Raw genomic sequence first — 20,201 nt, 5'->3', positions numbered from 1 at the left:
CCCGCCTCCTGAAGCCTACTTCTGTCAATTTGTCAAACTCATTCTCCGTCCAGTTTTATTCCCTTGCTGGTGAGGAGTTGTGATCTTTTGGAGGAGAAGAGGCATTCTGATTTTTGGAATTTTCAGCCTTTTTGCACTGGTTTTTCCTCATCTTCATGGATTTATCTACCTTTGGTCTTTGATGTTGGTGACCTTCAGATGGGGTTTTTGTGTGGACATCCTTTTTGTTGATGTTGATGCTATTCCTTTCTGTTTGTTAGTTTTCCTTCTAACAGGCCCCTCTGCTGCAGGTCTGCTGGAGTTTGCTGGAGGTCCACTCCAGACCCTGTTTGCCTGGGTATCACTAGCGGACTCTGCAGTACAGCAAAGATTGCTGCCTGTTCCTTCCTCTGGAATCTTCATCCCAGCAGGGCACCCACCAGATTGCCAGCCAGAGCTCTCCTGTGTAAGGTGTCTGTCGACCCCTGCTGGGAGGTATCTCCCAGTCAGGAGGCACAGGGGTCAGGTACCCACTTGAGGAGGCAGTTTGTCCTTTAGCAGAGCTTGAGCGCTGCGCTGGGAGATCCGCTGGTCTCTTCAGAGCCAGCAGGCAGGAACGTTTAAGTCTGCTGAAGCTGCGCCCACAGCCACCCCTTCCCCCAGGTTCTCTGTCCCAGGGAGATGGGAGTTTTATGTATAAGCCCCTGACTGGGGCTGCTGCCTTTCTTTCAGAGATGCCCTGCCCAGAGAGGAGTCTAGAGAGGCAGTCTGGCTACAGCAGCTTTGCCATGCTGCAGTGGGCTCTGCCCAGTTTGAAGTTCCAGGTGGTTTTGTTTACACTGTGAGGGGAAAACTGCCTACTCAAGCCTCAGTAATGGTGGACGCCCCTCCCACCACCATGCTCCAGCGTCCCAGGTCGACTTCACACTGCTGTGCTGGCAGCGAGAATTTCAAGCCAGTGAATCTCAACTTACTGGGCTCTGTGGGGATGGTATCTGCTGAGCTAGATCACTTGGCTCCCTGGCTTCAGCCCCCCTTCCAGGGGAGTGAATGGTTCTGTCTCACTGGCATTCCAGGTGCCACTGGGGTATGAAAAAAAACTCCTGCAGCTAGTTCATTGTCTGCCCAAATGGCTGCCCAGTTTTGTGCTTGAAACCCAGGGCCCTGGTGATTTAGGCACCCAAGGGAATCTCCTGGTCTGTGGGTTGCAAAGACCATGGGGAAAGCATAGTATCTGGGCCGGAACACATTGTTCCTTACAGCATAGTCACTCACGGCTTCCCTTGGCTAAGGGAGGGAGTTTCCCCACTCTTTGCACTTCCCGGGTAAGGCAATGCCCCACCCTGCTTCAGCTCGCTCTCCATGGGCTGTAGCTACTGTCTAGCCAGTCCCAATGAGATGAGGCGGGTACCTCAGTTGAAAATGCAGAAATCACCCACCTTCTGTGTTGATCGCGTTGGGAGCTACAGACCGGAGCTATTCCTATTCAGCCATCTTGCCAGCCAGCAACCACTCTACTTTTTTTTTTTTTTTAATTTAAGTTCTGGGATACATGTACAGAATATGCAGGTTTGTTACATAGATATACATGTGCCATGGTGGTTTGCTGCACCCAACAATCCATCATCTACATTAGATGTTTCTGCTAGTGCTATCCCTCCCCTAGCTCCCCACCCCTCAACAGGCCCCGGTGTGTGATGTTCCCCTCCCTGTGTCCATGTGTTCTCATTGTTCACCTCCCACTTATGAGAGAATATGCAGTGTTTGGTTTTCTGTTCTTGTGTTAATTTACTGAGAATGGTTTCCAGCTTCATCCATGTCCCTGCAAAAGACATGAACTCATCCCTTTTGATGGCTGCATAGTATTCCATGGTGTATATGTGCCACATTTTCTTTATCCAGTCTCTTACTGATGAGGATTTGGGTTGGTTCCAAGTCTTTGCTATTGTGAATACTGCTGCAGTAAACATACATGTGCATGTGTCTTATGGTACAATGATTTATAATCCTTTGGGTATATACCCAGTAATGGGATTACTGGGTCAAATGGCATTTCTGGTTCTAGATCTTTGAGGAATCATCACACTGTCTTCTACAATGGTTGAACTAATTTACACTCCCACCAACAGTGTAAAAGCTTTCCTATTTCTCCACATCCTCTCCAGCATCTGTTGTTTCCTGACTTTTTAATGATCACCATTCTAACTGGTGTGAGATGGTATCTCATTGTGGTTTTGATTTGCATTTCTCTCATGACCAGTGATGATGAGCTTTTTTTCATGTTTTTTGGCCACATAAATGTCTTCTTTTGAGAAGTGTCTGTTCATACCCTTCACCCACTTTTTGATGTTTTTTTTTTCTTGTAAATTTGTTTAAGTTCCCTGTAGACTCTGGATATTAGCCCTTTGTCAGATGGATAAATTGCAGAGATTTTCTCCCATCCTATAGGTTGCCTGTTCACTCCGATGATAGTTTCTTTTGCTGTGCAGAAGGTCTTTAGTTTAATTAGATCCCATTTGTCAATTTTGTCTTTTGTTGCCATTGCTTTTGGTGTTTTAGTCATGAAGTCTTTGCCCATGCCTATGTCCTGAATGGTATTGCCTAGGTTTTCTTCTAAGGTTTTTATGGTTTTAGGTCTTATGTTTAAGTCTTTAGTCCATCTTGAGTTAATTTTTGTATTAGGTGTAGGGAAGGGGTCCACTTTCAGTTTTCTGCATATGGCTAGCCAGTTTCCCCAACACCATTTATTAAATAGGGAATCCTTTCCCCATTGTTTTTTTTGGTCAGGTTTGTCAAAGATCAGATGGTTGTAGATTTGTGACGTTACTTCTGAGGCCTCTGTTCTATTGGTCTATATATCTGTTTTGGTACCAGTACCATGCTGTTTTGGTTACTGTAGAGTTGTAGTATAGTTTGAAGTCAGGTAGCATGATACCTCCAGCTTTGTTCTTTTGACTTAGGATGTCTTGGCTATACAGGCTCTTTTTTGGTTCCATATGAAATTTAAAGTAATTTTTTCTAATTTTGTGAAGAAAGTCAATGTTAGCTTGATGGAGCTATTATTGGATCTATAAATTACTTTGGTCACTATGGCCATTTTCAAAATATACATTCTTCCTATCTATGAATATGGAATGTGATTCCATTTGTTTGTGCCCTGATTTCCTTGAGCAGTGTTTTGTAGTTCTCCTTGAAGAGGCCCTTCACATCCCTTGTAAGTTGTATTCCTGGGCATTTAATTCTCTTTGTAGCAATTGTGAATGGGAGTTCACTCATGATTTGGCTCTCTGTTTGTCTATTATTGGTGTATAGGAATGACTGTGATTTTTGCACAGTGATTTTATATCCTAAGAATAAGCCATGTTTTTTAATATATTTTATTCATAATAAAATGCATATAAAGCAAATGACATATAGAAACAATATGATTAACATCCACCTCTGGACTCAGTTGGCTTAAGAAAATATGAATATTATCACTACACTTGAAATTGATTGCATATTTCTTCCTTATCACATTCCTCTTTATCTTTCTCCAGAAACCTCTATATCTTTAATTTGGAGTTGGTCATTTTCTTATATTATTCTAGAGGATTTTTTAATATCTATGTATTTCTCACTAATAGATTTTTTAGTTTTGAGATGTTTTTTTCTACTCCATAGAAATGGTATGTATATTTATGCAATTTGATCTTACTGCCTAATATTATATTTGTGTTTTTTATTTTGATTTGTATTATTCTGGTTTGTTTTTTCCTACACTGTATGATTTCATTGTATGAGTATCTCCCATTTATTTATTCTCATGTATTGACATGTACTTCCACTTGATATTTGCTGTGCTTTACCTACAGTTCAATTGTGAACATTATTTTACATGTATTCTGGTGGTTCATGTGTGAGAGTTTCTGTAGGTAACCTGCACACCTGGGCATGAAATTTCTGATTGTAATACATGCTCATGCTGGGCTTTACTAGATAATGCTAGATTGTTTTTAAAGTGGTAGTAGTTTACACTCCATGGCAGCTCTTCATTGTTTTGTGTGTTCCTGTATTCTGTGTCCTTGCCGTTTTAGGTAGATGATGTCTCATGTGGTCTTACTTTGCATTTCTCTGGTTAATAATGAGGTCAGTCATATTGTTGTATTTTGTCATCTATATATTTCTTCCTCTGTGAAATATCTGTTCATGCCTTTTCTGTCTGATTTATAGGAATTCTTTGTGTATTTTGGGTATATATGTTATAAATATCTATAGGATAGCTTGTTTTTATCTATCTGATAAGGCGATATGCAGAAATATAAATTAGGTGAGGAAGCAAGCCATGCAAATATCCAAGGAAAAAATCATTTCATGCAGAGGAACTCGTCAGTGTAAGACCCCAAGGCAGAAACACACTTCAAGGGCAAGATGGGCATCAATATGGGTGGAGCATGAGGGAGAATAGGAGAGAGACCATCTATGCAAGGGTAAGTTGGGCCTTGTAGAGCTTGATATGAATTTTAACTTCATTCTAAGTAGGATCAGGAGTCACTGAAAATATCAAGCAAGAATGACATAGTCTTATTAAGTCTTTAAAGTTGTATAGAAAATAGTCTACAAAAAGTGAAAGCTGGGAAACCAGCCAGCATATGTTACAATAGTCCAACTGTGATTGTGGGGACATAAATTATGGTGCAAGCAGTGGAAACGGGTATTTGGATTTGGGTTATATTTTCATGGTTATCCACTAGGATTTGCTGATGTATTAGATATGAGGTGAGAAAATAAGTGAGGTATCAATAATGACTCTAGAGTTTGGGGCTAGAGCAGCAGGTGTGTAAATGAAGTTACAAACCTAGAAGATGCATGTTTGGACCAATGCATCAAAGTTCTGCTCTAAACATATTAATTTGAGGGGTCTGTTAGAAATACAAGTGGAGATGCTGAGAATACAGTTGGATAGTTGAGTCTAGAGTTTCTTGGAAAAGCTGGGTCTAGGACTGTAAATTTGGTAATCATTAATGTCTAGATGATATTAGAGACATAGAACTAGATGCAGACACCTAGAAAGAGCATAGATATCTAAGAGAAGTCTGAGGACTGAGCTTGGTGTACTCAAAGATTTAGAAGTTGAGAAGATGAAAAAGAGCTAGACAGAGAGACTGAAAGAGTGACTACAAGAATGAAGTATGTGGAAGCCAAATGAATAAGAGCGTTAAAAGAAGAAGGAAACGATCAATGTGTTAAGTACTTACCCGGGTTAAGACCAGGACTGAGAATTGGCCATTGTTTTTTGACATTTAGAAATCTTTGAAGGCCTTGCCAAGAATAATTTGGTTGGGATAAGGAGAGGAATGACCTGACTGGAGAAGGTTCAAGGGAGAATTGGAGGAGAGGAAATGAAGAGAGTGATGTTTCTCCAGGGAATACATTATGTGTGAGAGGGACTATTAGAGGATGCAGACAAGAGGGCAGATGATTTCAGAGAAAAGTCCCTGAGTGGGTGAGAAGGACTAAGATTTGGTATTGAAATGTCAGGAGTATGAATTGTAACAGGAGGGAAGGCAGAGTACAGGGGTAGCCATACTGTAGATTGGCCACAAAGAAAATATTCTCCAAATGGAGCTTCTTTCCCCCTAAGCCTCCCCCAAATCATTACCTCTGCTTCTGATTCAATCCCTCAAAACCTCATCCGTCAGCTTGAATGAGAGACAACTATTCAGCCACCATGTCCATCCGCTTTCTTATCCCCCCTTGCTCACCCACAGCGTCTCAGCCCAAATCTTCCCTCCTTCCAGCAAACAAAGCTCCCATGCCTGTCATCTCCTGATGTCAATGCAGCGGGCAGGGGAGTGGGGGACCACTGACCCCACATGCCTATTCTCTGCTTAGATTACCCAAAATACCAGGTGTCGTTATTTTTCAGAGGTGCAAAAATATAATACAAAGTCATTCTAAACTGTCACTGAATTCAGAGTACTTTTTGCCATTGTCTAGTCACTGAATTCAGAGTACTTTTTGCCATTGTCTATTTTCTCAATCAACAAATGCTAAGAGTACAATTATATGAAGTTCTACAGATTTATTTGTTACTTGCATTACTTAGTAATGGTTCTTATGCATAAAGGTTAGAAATAACTTCTTTGAACAAATATCCTATATAAAAAAACAACAAAGTGGTTTTTAAAAATCACATTGCTGTTCACATTCCCTTTTTAGTACTCTCTTCTGATATTCTTTTTTAAGCTATGTTAGGTCAAAACAACTACTTTAATAACTTAGCAAACATCTATCAGGAGTCCACTGTGTAGTTAGCAGTTTATAAAGCTTCAGATCTACGTTAGTGAATGAAATGGACCTAGCCCCTATCCTTACAGGGCAGCAAGCCTGGTGGAGGAAGCTATGTTCTCTGAAGGAAACAAAAACAGTCATGCGTCATTTAAGAGTAGGGATACATTTTGAGAAATGTGTCATGAAGTAGTCAATTTCATCATTGAACATCATAGAATGCATTTACGCAGACTTAGATGGTATAGCCTACTACACACCTAGGCTGTTTGGTGTAGCCCATTGCTCCTGGGCTACAGACCGATACAGCATGTTACTCTGTTGAATTTTGTAGGCAACTGTAATGCAATGGTAAGTATTTGTGTACCTAAACATATCTAAAGATAGAGACAGTACAGTAAAAAATACTATCTTATGAAAACACTGTTGTATATGTGGTCTGTCATTGACTGAAACAATATTATGTAGTGCAAACCATACAGCAGCAGATAATAAAGACAAGATATTCAGAGTGGGAGATGGAAAAGACAATAATGTATTCTTTCATTCATTTAGCAGACATGTATTGCCAAAAGACACTGGAAAAAATAAATAAAGGTGACAAACAGGTGGTGCCTTTGTTGAAGATTATAGTCATGGACAGGGAAACTTTAGCCCTCTTCTTAACATTATCTTCCCTTAGACACAAACACACACACACACACAATTCCTGGCATATGCTATATACTCCATAACTGTTCCTTCCCTTCCCTTTGTGACTCATTCCTTCCCCCAGAAAGCTCATTTGATCTCTGCAAATAATTTTGAATCCCCTTTGTTTTTTAACCATGGCAATTGTTTTGTTTTCCCATCTCCTACAAGTTTTAGCTCAACTCGTTGGGGCTTTTTTTTTTTTTTTTTTTTGAGGTGGAGTTTCTCCCTTGTCACCTGGGCTGGAGTGCCATTGCATGATCTTGACTCACTGCAACGTCTGCCTCCTGGGTTCAAGTGATTTTCCTGCCTCAGCCTCTGGAGTAACTGGGATTACAGGTGCCCACCACCACACCCAGCTAATTTTTGTATTTTTAGTAGAGATGGGGTTTCACCATGTTGGCCAGGCTGGTCTCGAACTTCTGACCTCAGGTAATCTGCCCACCTCGGCCTCTCAAAGTGCTGGAACTACAGGCATGAGCCACCATGCCTGGCCATTCCTTGGGGCTTTATAGAACAAGTATAATCCTTTTTCTTTATGACAATACCCTGAGTTCAGAAATCTCAGAGACAAATGTTTACAGAGACCAGGTAAATAAGTAGCTAGAGTGACAAGACTTAAGAAAAGAGACCATTGGCGTACCACCAGTTTGTGGAGGGAACTGGAAAAACTGGAATACACATGCCCCATCCAAAAGCAACCATTGCAACTAAACTTTAACAGATTGTTGCCACCTAAGTAATTCACGGATGGTCTCATAATTCTGGTCAGCATTGTCTGAGCCAAACAAAATGTATCTATGGGCATGATCAGATACTACAGCCAGCAGATTGCAACCTCTGCTTAGATAATTGCAGGTATCAGCCTTCCCTTGGCTAAACAGCTACTTCATACTGATAAGTAGCCCTTGCCTGGCACAAAGCAGGTGGGGCTGAATCCAGCCTGATATCACATCACCAGAACTTTCTCTAATTCTCCTCAAGGCATCTGTGAACTACCAGCAGCCCAAATAAGCATCCTTTTCTCCTTCAATCATTTCTCATAAAGCAGATTCTACTCATCTCACCATCCATCTTTTTCCCCTAACATATCAGAATTCATCAAAGTAGAAACTCCAGAAATCATCCAGAAATACAAATGTGATCTGACCAGCACGGGTATAAACTTTCTCTTTCCTTAATTTAGAAAAAGGATTATTAATTTTGAGTCTTAGATCTCATAAAAGTAGAGCTGGATTGATTTTTAAGGGATCAATGAACCTACTGAAATTGTATAAAAAGATTTTGTGGGGCTGGCAAACAAATGCTTTTAACATATTCTTAAAAGAACAAAACCTCAAAGAAGATTTAACAACCACTATAGACTAAGTTTCAATTAATGTAGTCTGTAGCATTAGCTTTTGGAAGGCTGTTCTATCAGAATATGGACCAATACTGAGCGTAGTCGCTACTAAAACTCTTTGTCTTTTTATTCATATCTTCTCCTAAAAAGCTCCATGACCCCTGCAGAATACTGGTATAATTACCCACACCTCACCCACCCAGTGATTGTTGATGTAACTAATTATTTAATCCAAGTCTGAGGCCTAAATTTTTTTTAATCAAGAGTTACATGTTTTATTTTTTGTAATTTTAATATCTAACTCTTTTATTCTATTTCATTTTATTCGATTGATGCTAAAATGCATAATGCTATGATTCTAAGACTTAGGAAAAATAGTACTATACTGGGATATGGAGTTTATATATATTTACATGAATTTCTTTTTTTTCTTCTCTGTAGGTCGAAAATTTAAAAAGTTCAATAAAGTCAGAGTTGTGAGAGCACTGGATGCTGTTGCTCTCCCACAGCCAGTGGGCATTCCAAATGAAAGCCAAGCCCTAAGCCAGAGATTCACTTTTTCACCAGGTCAAGACATACAGTTGATTCCACCACTGATCAACCTGTTAATGAGCATTGAACCAGATGTGATCTATGCAGGACATGACAACACAAAACCTGACACCTCCAGTTCTTTGCTGACAAGTCTTAATCAACTAGGCGAGAGGCAACTTCTTTCAGTAGTCAAGTGGTCTAAATCATTGCCAGGTAATAATAATTTTTATATACAGCATGTAATAAAAAATATACTATGTTTGTTGTATTAGTACATTGTTAAATAAAACACTCTATGCAGTAAATTAACTACAATATAAAACAGTATGTGATAGTATGTGTTTGAGCAGTTCAAAATATTTGTCTAGGACCCTAATATGTGTTACAGAAATATAAAAAATTAGAGAACACACCGGGTCTTACTGATGAGTCAGAAATTGCATACATTAAACTTATGCTAATAAGAAATAGCTTAGGTTTATGTGTTCAACCACAGATATTAGAGTAGCTCAGAAATGATAAATGGACCATTTTTTATAAATGCCCTATTTATTCTAACCCTTAATTCAACCAACCTCATTTGGTTGAAAATAAAACTGAATGTATAAAGTCATATAACAAATCAAAGTAGTATTCAGAGTACAGTAATGTGTCAAAAGTAAATCAAGAAAACAAAATTCCCTAACATAAATTACTTTAAAAAATAATAGCACACAGAGAAAAGAATCTCTAGTCACTATTCCTCTAATTTATACCCAAAGAGAGTATATCGCCCAGCAACAGAGAGAACTTGGATTATATCATCACAGAAGAATTTCAGTCACTTTACTTATCAGCTATTTTTGCTCCCTCACCACAGCTCTGTAGGAGCCAAGTACTTGAAAGAATAACAAGGATGAAATTCTCATTTGGTTAAATCTTAGACTGCAGAGCCAGGAGAATACATGTATAGCAATTGTTTGTGAAGGCATTACTCCTATAATTAGAAATAGAACTTTTTAAAAAACTACATTCTCTTCACATCAGTAATACCCTTATACTGCTATAGACAAATTATTTTTCTAATACCTGATCAAGAATTAAACATATTATGTCCTTTTAGTCCCCAAGTAAATTCAATGGCACTTTTAGAAAAAGAATTTCTTCCCAATTCTCCTTAATATAATTCTCAGTTATTATTCTACCTAAAAGGTTTGAAATACAATAGATGAATTGTTACTGAAAATTCAATTACATGAAACAGAAAGAAAAATAGATACCTGTTTGTTGAATCTTTCAAAAAATACATATTAAGAAAAGTTAATAGAATTCAGTATTCTAGTGGAGATGAAGTAATTTTATAGAAAGATCAAAATGTCCAGATTCTTATTGGCTTCAGTCTCACCAAAAGGCCTTAAACAGACAATAATTTTTTGAACATTCTAAATGTTTTAAGATTTATCACATAGTGGTTATCAAACTTGACAGAGCTTTAATAAATAAAAATAACCCAATAGCATTGATGAACTTTTTCTGTTTAAAAATGAGTGTTTAAACATGTGTTTAATTTTTCTCCATTGTTCTATTATTTGGAAAATATGATTTCTTTGGTTTTTGTTGATATAGTTTATATTCCTTTTGTTTGCAATTTTGGAGGTTCTTTACTATTTAAAAAGATTCTAGCATCAGCTGGTAACATTAGAAAATAACCAGTTATACTTGAAAAGATGACTTATTCACTTTGGATAAAAGCTAAGTGACCTTTTTAACCGGAAAGCGTTATCTATCAGGACTTTTTGACCCCCACACAACCACAAAAAGGAATGAGAGAAAACTCTTACATTGAATTTGGTGGCAACTTTTTTAATGCTGCAAAATGTAATTTTTGTGTAGTAAATCGGAATAATGGCAACACTAGTATTACCCATACTGTTTCCATTAATTGCAAACAGGGAAACATTGAGATTATCAAAGTCTCTTGTGACCTGTGGACTTTTAAAGCCATATTTTCATGGTCTGCATTTTGGGAATAGCACTATTGAATGAATTATGAAAATGGTCAGTGAGCTAGAGTGACTATTTGACCTCTGAGAAAGGACTTGGATGGACACATGTATAGAAAGTACTTTAGTATTATTAGCTACTTAAAACTGATTTCAATTGACTTGAAATAAGCTTACAGTTTTTATTCACTTATTCACTCAATAAATGTCTATTATGTACCTGCTGTGTTCAATATCTAATAATTATACAGTGGTTTAGAAAGAAAAGCCACAAGGCTGGGCTCATGGTGTGAATGCATTTTGGTACAGCACATGCTAGCATCTGGTCATCAGTTTTGCATGTAAAAGAAATTTATTTCGTTCATTCACTCATGTGTAATAAAACTAATAAGTCTGTGGAAGACAGACTTTTGTTAAGTGATCCTCACTAATTAGCCAGAATGTCAACTAACTTGCTTATTTACAGTGAGACACACACACACACACACACACACACACAATATAAATATACATAATACTAGGAGAATATGTTAACAGATCAGATCATCCTTTCACAATAGGAAACTGTATTTGGAAAGTCACATTAAGATCTGATGCAGAATGACCATCATAACAAAGGTGACAGCGTTTATGAAGACACCTAGGCATGTATTTGCAGGTGCCCTAAGAATTCTTATTGCGTGGTAGGGCTTTCTCATTTCTTCTTTGTCTATACTCTTCCATTATCTTGGATCTGTTATAATAATGGTAGTTTATATTTCTTCAAAAATATTTCAGATATATCCTTTTGTTTCTTTTCTTTTTTTTTTTTTTTGAGACAGGGTCTCACTCTATTGCCCAGGCTGGACCACAGTGGCATGATCTTGGCTCATTGCAGCCTGGACCTCTTGGGCTCAAGTTATCCTACCACCTCAGCCTCGTGATGAGCTGGTAGCTGGGACTACAGGCATGCGCCACCTTGCTTGGCTAAATTTTTTTTTATTTTTAGTTGAAATTGGGTTTAACTGTTTTACCCAGGCTGGTCTTGAACTCCTGGACTCAAGTGATCTGCCTGCCTCAGCCTCCCAAAGTGCTGGAATTACAAACATGACTCACCGCGTCCCACCCCTTTTACTTTAATAGAGACTTGCAAGATGCTCTAGCCTTATGTCAGCACGTTTATAAACCATCTCTTAGAATACATTGCAAATGAGTGATTTTACATGGGCTTTTATCTGTAGCCTTAGTGGGCAATATTTTCTTATTTGAAATGTAGAGCAACACGATATTTGAATTTTTTTAATGAACAAGACATATTCCCTCTATTAAGGAACTCTCAATCCAGTAGCAGAGAGAAGATACCCAAACAACTATAGTGTTATGTGAAAGTGATATAAGATACAGATATAATGAAAGTGGGGACAGAAGAACATTTTTGGCTTCAAGGACTAAAGAAGCCTTCAGAGACAAAAATGTCAGTTAAACTGCATCTTACAGGAGAAACAAGACTTTGATCAATCATGATAAGAGAAAGCATTCTAGATAGAAGGAACAGTATGGCTGAAATAAGAAAAGCATGAGATAGGTTTGCTGAATAATGCATTAAACCAGCATATTAATGGTTCTCAACCTTTTCAAGTGTGGGGGGTCCCTTAGTAACATCAAAAATTTTATAGTGTCCCCATAGGGTAGTAATTAAAGCTTTTAGTAGCTATGGATTGAGAAAACACATTTGTACATACAGTCCCTCGGACACTGCTACAGTAAGTACTGGCCTTCGGGAGATTTAATCACCCAAATGGTAAGAAACCATTGAAAAGAAATTTATTTTGAACTGAATAATGGAAAGTAAACTTAGAGGTGTAAGTTATAGGCTGATCAAGGAGGGTCTTAAAAATTACTGTAGATGTTAGAGTTTAAATTAAAAGTACTAATTCACAATTCGGTGTCACCTTTAAATTGTCCTCATCCTGTACATCAATACGTTGCAGTGAAATTGATGTGACAGAGGGGGTATGAGGGAAACACTTCCGTTGCATAAATTTTGTCTTGATATTTCAGTTAACTTAGTGAAAACTCCATTTAGGTCAATGCTTTGAATTTTTAAACCTTGCATTTTTTAGGACATACTTTATTCTTTGTGTCATTTCACCAGACTACTTGCAATTATTAGTATCAGAATATTAGAACAGTATTTTGCCTCATTTTTCTGCTTTTGAAGCGTGCCAAAACAACTTTTGAGTCAGTGAGTCATTGCATCTTGACAGAGGATTTTTTCTCTTCCTTCCCGAATCAGAAGACTAAATTAAATTATTGCTCTCCAGAAAAAAATGATGAGAGAGAAATGAGAGTAGCATACTGAGAGTAAAGGCCTTAATAAATGTGTTGATAAAGACTAAAACATGGTTTTTCTCACACCCTATTCCACTGAAATTATGATTGCCAGTGGCAACAAAAATTTTTACTTGTCAAATCAGAATATTTCCAGCCCTTAATGTGTTTCACCTACCTCTGGGACTATTGGCAAAGTAACTATTTCTTGCTAAAACTCTTGCTTAGGTATTTGTCACTTCCCTTCCAGGTAGATATGTTTCTCTCCCTATGTACATTTCCCGACTCCTGTGTGGATTTGTTCTTCCACCCACACTATAAATTTGTTTGTGTTCTGGGTTCTATCTTTTCCAGTCATTTCTCACTCTACACAGTCTGCATAAGCTCATTCATAGTCTTGTCTTCAACTATACGATATTTCGATGACTCCTAAATACATAATATTAGCCAGACCCTCTACAAAACTACTGAACTTTCAACTGCTTACTACACAGCTCCACCCAGATGACTTCTAAGTCAGCATGACCCCCTAAACCTAAGGCCTTTTCCAGTATCTTGAAATGGCACCTCAGCCAGAATTTTTGGTATCATCCTTGGCTCAGTTTCTCCTTCACCCCTTATCCAATAAATTGTCAAATTCTATCAACTCCACTTATTAAATATATGATTCATTATACATGCTACTTCTGTTGCTACTTCCCTCACTTAGTTTGATGCTGGTCTTTTTTTACTTGGATTCATGTTGCAGCCTCCTGACTGATTCTATTACCATCAATTTCACGTGGTGCCCAAATGATCATCTATTCTACCCCCAGAATCATTTTTCTAAAACAATTATAATCAATCATATTTTCCATTTCTTTTTCCAAATAGCATCCAAACTCCATGGCCTCAATATCCAAGGTCTTTCTGTGATCTGGCTCCTGAATTTGCAGTGTTAATCTCTCATCATTCCTCTTCACACGACTCTAAGATCTAGTTCCCTAAATGCTGTTTGCTCAAATTCTAGCCTTCTTCTCTTGCCCATGTTATTTTTCCTACCTGGCAGCCCATCTCTTTTCCCACATCTTCCTTTGACTGACCTGTAACTATCTTTCAGGATTCGCATTACTTGTCACTTGCTCTGGGAAGATTTCTCTGAGCCTTCCTAGACTGGGTGAGGAAACCCTGTACTCTCCCTTGTCTCCTTTGTGCTTGTCAACCATAACACTGTGATTCTGAGTTACAATTGTGTTCTACTTTTCTATCTGTCTCACAAGCCTATAGTGTTAAAGGCAGAAACAGCATCTTTCTAACCTTGATCCTAATTGCAAGTATAATGCTTCCTCCCAAATAGATGCTTAAAGAATATTTATAGAAATTTAAATTACAGAATTGATATGCAAAGAACTATACTACCTTAGATTATTAGACATAAACTTCTTATTCATCATAAATCATCAAACATACGTTGGTGATTATACTTAATCATATTGAAGCTTCTTTGTGCTTCTCAACATTGATACTTGGGTATGAAAGTTGTTGCTTTGTGTCAGAAGGTGGTGAGATATTTAATGCTCTGCCATTGTTGTAGATTATCTGTTTCAATTACATGACATTTTTTACAGAACCAAAACCTACATATTTTATCAAAACTCTGGGAGTAGGATTGGGGAACTTAGTAGTACTGTCATACAGGCCATCTTTTTTTTTTTTTTTTTCTTGAGATAGGCTCTCACTCTGTCACCCAGGCTGGAGTGCAGTGGCATGATTGTAGCTCACGGCAGCTTAGAACTCCTGGGCTCAAGCCATCGTCCTGCTTCAGCCTCCCCAGTAACTTCAGCCTCCCCAGCACTACAGGTGTGCACCACCACACCTGGACAAGCTTTTTAAATTGGTTTGTAGAGACTGGGTCTTGGCTGGTCTCAAATTCCTGGCCTCAAGTGACTCTCCTGCCTCACCTCCCAAAGCACTGGGACTACGGGCATGAGCCACCACACCCAGCCCCAGGCCATCTCTTCACTATATACTTTCTGTTAATTCTTTAAGCTAAAATTGGACAGCTGTAACAGGGATTTTGTCAGAAATTATCAGGTCAAGTCACTTAAAAGGAAAAGAGTGGTTTTTTTTTTTTAACATTTGTTAAACACAATTAGTGATAATCCATCACTTCTCTATGTGAAGGTTTTTCATTTTGGTCATCTCAAATGTACTAAGTTTACCTGATCATTATCATCATTGGGAATTTGATCTCCGTGTTCCCATCTTTGTTTCAGCATAAAGTAATGAATGATATTACAGTTAATAAGGAAAAAAATAGCATTTCTATACTAGGCATGTTCAAGTCAATTTAACATTGTACATTTATCACAGATAAGCACTGTAAAAGGTGGAGTAAATAAAGGTTATTTTCTGAGTTCTATTCCATTCTGTCAAACAGAAATATAGTTTCTGCTATAAATATTGGTAATTTTATAAATTTAAAGTTATTGTAATAAGATTTTCCTTTAATGTTGTCATAAAATAAAAGTAAGCCTGGATTTCTAGTCCCAGAATGCAAAAACAAAAAAAAAGCAAAAAGACAAAAACAAAAACTAAGAGTAGGATAAAGTGAATGTAAACATGTAAATGTAGACAGGATCTGTTTTTGGATAAAGAACAATTTAATTCTTATATAATTTTGTAAAATGTTTAAATGTTTAAAACTACTCAAAGGTTAACATAAAACAAATGCCTGAAGTGAAAAATTACAGCATAGTTAAGTCAAATATTTAAATATTATAAAATACTTTTTTTAGAAAGTTATAAAGTTCACCAAGAAAGATATAGAGAATAATAAATGTATTTGTGGAGATTATTGTGAACACTTGGTTAATGTTTTAATACATCTCATTAATGAAAACTAACTTTCTATGAGCCTTTTTTTTTTTTTTTTTTTTTTTTGAGATGGAGTCTCGCTGTGTCACCAGGCTGGAGTGCAGTGGCACGATCTTGGCTCACTGCAACCTCAGCCTCCTGGGTTCAAACCATTCTCCTGCCTCATCCTCCCAAGTAGCTGAGACTACAGGCATACACCACCACACCTAGCTAATTTTTGTATTTTTAGTAGAGACAGGGTTTTACCATGCTGGCCAGGATGGTCTCAATCTCTTGACCTTGTGATCCACCCACCTCGGCCTCCCAAAGTGCTGGGATTACAGGCGTGAGCCACTGCGCCCAGCCCATTTTTTTGTATTATATGAAATATATAATTTGTTATATGTAACAACATACATAAAATATATATTCTGGAAAATATATATTCCAGAACAAACACATAATTTATATTTAAAATTTTTTCACCATTATTTTTTATACTTCAGTTCTATCTTATATGTTCTATAATATATAAAATGCCTCCTAACACTTTTTTTTATGCCATTGTGTTTTAGTATTAGAGACTTCCCATTAAACTGACTGGTGGATTTCATACTAATATTACTCCAATGAGCAATTCTGTTGCATTGATAGACCAATAATAAATATCTCCATAGTGTTCTACAGTGTGCATAATTATCCCATTTGTCTCATAGCAACTCACTGAGTTAGTTATCATTGTCAGTTGTGATTTTTACTTATGAAGAAATTTAGATTCAATGATAATAAGTGATGTTTCCAAAGTGGCTGTTAGTAAGTGGTAGAGCCAGGACTGGAACTTGGGTCTTCTGTCCTGAATGCCTTCCAATTTGTTGAGACAGATCAGCAATAGGGAGGTTTATATGTGCCTCCCTTTAGAAAGGCTTCCTTTTCAAAAATTAAGACAATTCATTGATCTCTTGTCAAATGATTCTAAATTTTATCACAAAATTACCCATTTTTGTAATCTCTTAAATATTTGACTTACAAGCAGCATTTATGTATTAGATTTATTGTATTGAGCTTTATAATTTTCTTAAAAAGTTATTATGTAGACCTATACTTGAAGACACGTTCAAGTCATATGCAAATTAAAAAATGATAAAACTTGCATACCAAAAATTTTTTGGCTGCTTATTTAGAGAGTCTTTCTGCACCTGAGTAAACCAGGATTCTTGGATGCCAGTATTAAAAATAAACTATGTTAATTATAAAACACACAAGCAACAACAAAAAACTCTGACTTTTAAAAACAAAAGAAAAAGAAAAAAAAATAATTTACTGAGAGGACACCAGGGGTTCACTGAATAGAAGCTAGAGGACAAGCTTAGAATATGGGCAGAAGCCAAGGCACATCTGAAGGGCTAAAAAGCAAGCATCACAAATCCTGCCATTGGTTCTCATTATCTGGACACCACCAACATCAAGAATAAATAGTCATATCTTTCTCTTTGCTTTAGTATTTTCTGATTCAAATTCCTGTTAGTATATGTTCCATGGGCCAAACCTATGCCCCAAGCCCAAAGAAGGAGAAGGTTTACCCAGCTTTCTCCGTGGGAAAGTAGGAAGGTAAGGCATTTGCTCTCGCAAAAACTACAACCAATGGGGAACTCTGCCCACACAGAGAAAGGAAGGAGGGGAGGAAGGAAGGAGGGAAGGAAAGAAGGAAAGCAGGAAGGTATTAGGGAGCAGCGAGGGAGGAGGAGGAAAAAGAGGAAGGGAAGAAAGGGAGAGAGGGAAGAAAGAAAGGAGGGAGGGGGGAAGGGAGTGAGGGAAGAAAGGAGGGAGAAGGGGAGGGAAGAAAGGAGGGAGAAGGGGAGGGAGGAAAGGTGGGAAGGAGAAAAGGTTAGACACTGAAGAGCATCCCTTCTCAGTAAAAGGTAAATGCTCACTATGGCATCTCTAATTATGAATATGCATTTGAATTTTTGGTCTTATTGAGGCTAAGGAGTTCTAAGAAGAGAGTAGCAATTTTTCTACTATTCACATGAAGATGGGACGATCTGAAGTGTATGAAGAGAAGAGCCTTCTTTTTTGCTACCTACCTTGACATGATTAACATTGTCAGGAAATAACTTTCTTTTGCTCTTGATAGCTAATGAATTAAGTTTTGCTTTGGTTTTACTTTTGAAACAGATTATTTGTAAGAACATCAGTGGATTTTTAGAGAAAATAGATGTTTTTAAAACAGCTTTATAGAAAGTGGTTGATGTTCTCAGCAAAACATTGTCTCCATACCTTTAATTTTAAAAATTCTCCATTTTCATCATTTCAGTTATACTCAGATACAAATAACTTTCAAATTTATATTAATATTTTTAGCCCAGATATCTCCCCATACTTCTAATTCATATGTGCAGCTGATACCAGGATGTTGACCCCTGAATCCTATCCAAAACTATTTTCTCCCTAGCAAGTTTCTTCTCCTTTATTTTATCTCAGCAATGCTGTTATCATCATCTACCATTCAAGAAAAATACTGAAAGATGTATTTGATTCCTTCTTCCCATCTACCGGCTATCAGTTGACAAATGTCTTTTATTTTTCCCTTTAAATATTTTTCTGATGCACTCTCTCCTCTTAATTCCAATGTGTTGACTTGACTTACTTCAGGCTTTTATCATCTCTCACCTGGGCTTTGACAGTATCTCCCAACTGTCCTCCCTAACTCCAGACTTATTCCCTTGAATCCGCCTATCACATCGCTAAAAATGATCTATCTACAATGCAAGGCTATGTCACTCTCATTGCTCCTTAATAGACTTGCAAGACCTTGGATGATCTGACCCAGCCTACATCTCTAAACACATCTTTGCTTCTCCCACCTTTAAGTTACTCATTGTTGAACTGGTGATCTTCCCTTGAGAATTGGGAAGACATGGAGAGACTTGTGATGATTAAGTCAAGATTCATTTGCCCTTTCCCTGCCATCCTTCTGCCACCAACACCATGGAACAGCCTAAAAGAGGATGAAAGAGCAAAGCATTCACACCATACCCCCCAATACACACACACACACAGATTCTAAATCTCTTAAGCCACGCGGAAGTTTAAAACAAGACTAGATTAAGTTTCAGAGAACGAAAGTGACCTGATGACTGTGGAATCTACCTGACATAGTTAAGGGTTGTTAAAAGAAAATTAGATATAACACAACTGAAAGCAGTGGTTTTACAAAGTAAGACCAGTTTATGTTTAAATCCCAAAGAACTGAGATTTAACAAACTGATTATATTCCATTCAGGCATTATCTCTCTTTTTTTCTAGAAAGTTTATCCTGACCTCCCTCCCGATTGACTGATACACTCCCTTTTAACCTTCTCTACCCCAGCAGTCATGTGCTTGTTTCTCCTGTTGAGTTGTGAGCTTCTTTTGAGGCTAGGATTGAGTCTTACTCATCTTCATTTTTATAAAGTGCCTGGCACACAAATGGTTCTCATTAAATGGATGTTGCGTGAATGAGTGATGGATGATGGATTCACTTAGCAAAATCCCAGAAATGCTAAATCACAGTGACTAATTTCAAGTGACTTCCAAAGTTGCTGATATTTTAGGCTGTATTATTTATTAATGTTTTCTGATTTTCAGTGTAAAAGATGTTGAGATTGAAAACCTTATATTACCCTACACATACCTATTTTCAGATTTATATGTATTTTCAACATTTTTGACATAATTCAGTCATTTTTATGGTCACCGTATTTTTAAATTTGTTTTGTAGGTTTTCGAAACTTACATATTGATGACCAGATAACTCTCATTCAGTATTCTTGGATGAGCTTAATGGTGTTTGGTCTAGGATGGAGATCCTACAAACATGTCAGTGGGCAGATGCTGTATTTTGCACCTGATCTAATACTAAATGAGTAAGTAGTAACTTTTGTTGTTTTTGTTATTTTAAGTGTACATGTAGGATAATTTTGAAAGTTATATTTCAATAGATGATCACATATTTAGTGTTCTTGATATGATGACATTAATGTCATTTTATGGTAATTTGATATTTGGAGCTTTTTCCTCTTGTTTCAAAATATAGTTGTATCAAATCCAATTTTCTTACACATCAAGAATGTATCAAGAAATATATTTAAAGATAAACTTAAATGTTTCATTAATCAATTTAAAATTTCATAGCTTGGTACTAATGACAATAATAAATGAGAAATATTTTTGTTACTGACTTACATTCAAAAAGTAAAAACATCTTTCTTCATACATGA

General features: G+C 37.3%; 1 protein-coding gene across 2 annotated transcripts in view; it reads left to right on the top strand.

Annotated features, from left to right (window-relative positions):
- Positions 1-20,201, top strand: part of PGR (progesterone receptor) — a 90,822-nt gene that overhangs the window by 58,284 nt on the left and 12,337 nt on the right. The window contains exons 4-5 of one of the 2 annotated variants that reach the window (XM_004052010.5): positions 8,723-9,028; positions 19,703-19,847. In XM_004052010.5, the coding sequence (XP_004052058.1) occupies positions 8,723-9,028; positions 19,703-19,847 (451 nt within the window). The remainder of the gene's footprint in view (positions 1-8,722; positions 9,029-19,702; positions 19,848-20,201) is intronic. The other variant, XM_063693479.1, reaches the window with a different exon arrangement.

The sequence above is a fragment of the Gorilla gorilla genome, chromosome 9, assembly GCF_029281585.2.
Source record: "Gorilla gorilla gorilla isolate KB3781 chromosome 9, NHGRI_mGorGor1-v2.1_pri, whole genome shotgun sequence".
NCBI lineage: Eukaryota > Metazoa > Chordata > Mammalia > Primates > Hominidae > Gorilla > Gorilla gorilla.
The sequence above is the reverse complement of the archived record's forward strand: the minus strand, read 5'-3'. Positions and strand labels throughout refer to the sequence as shown.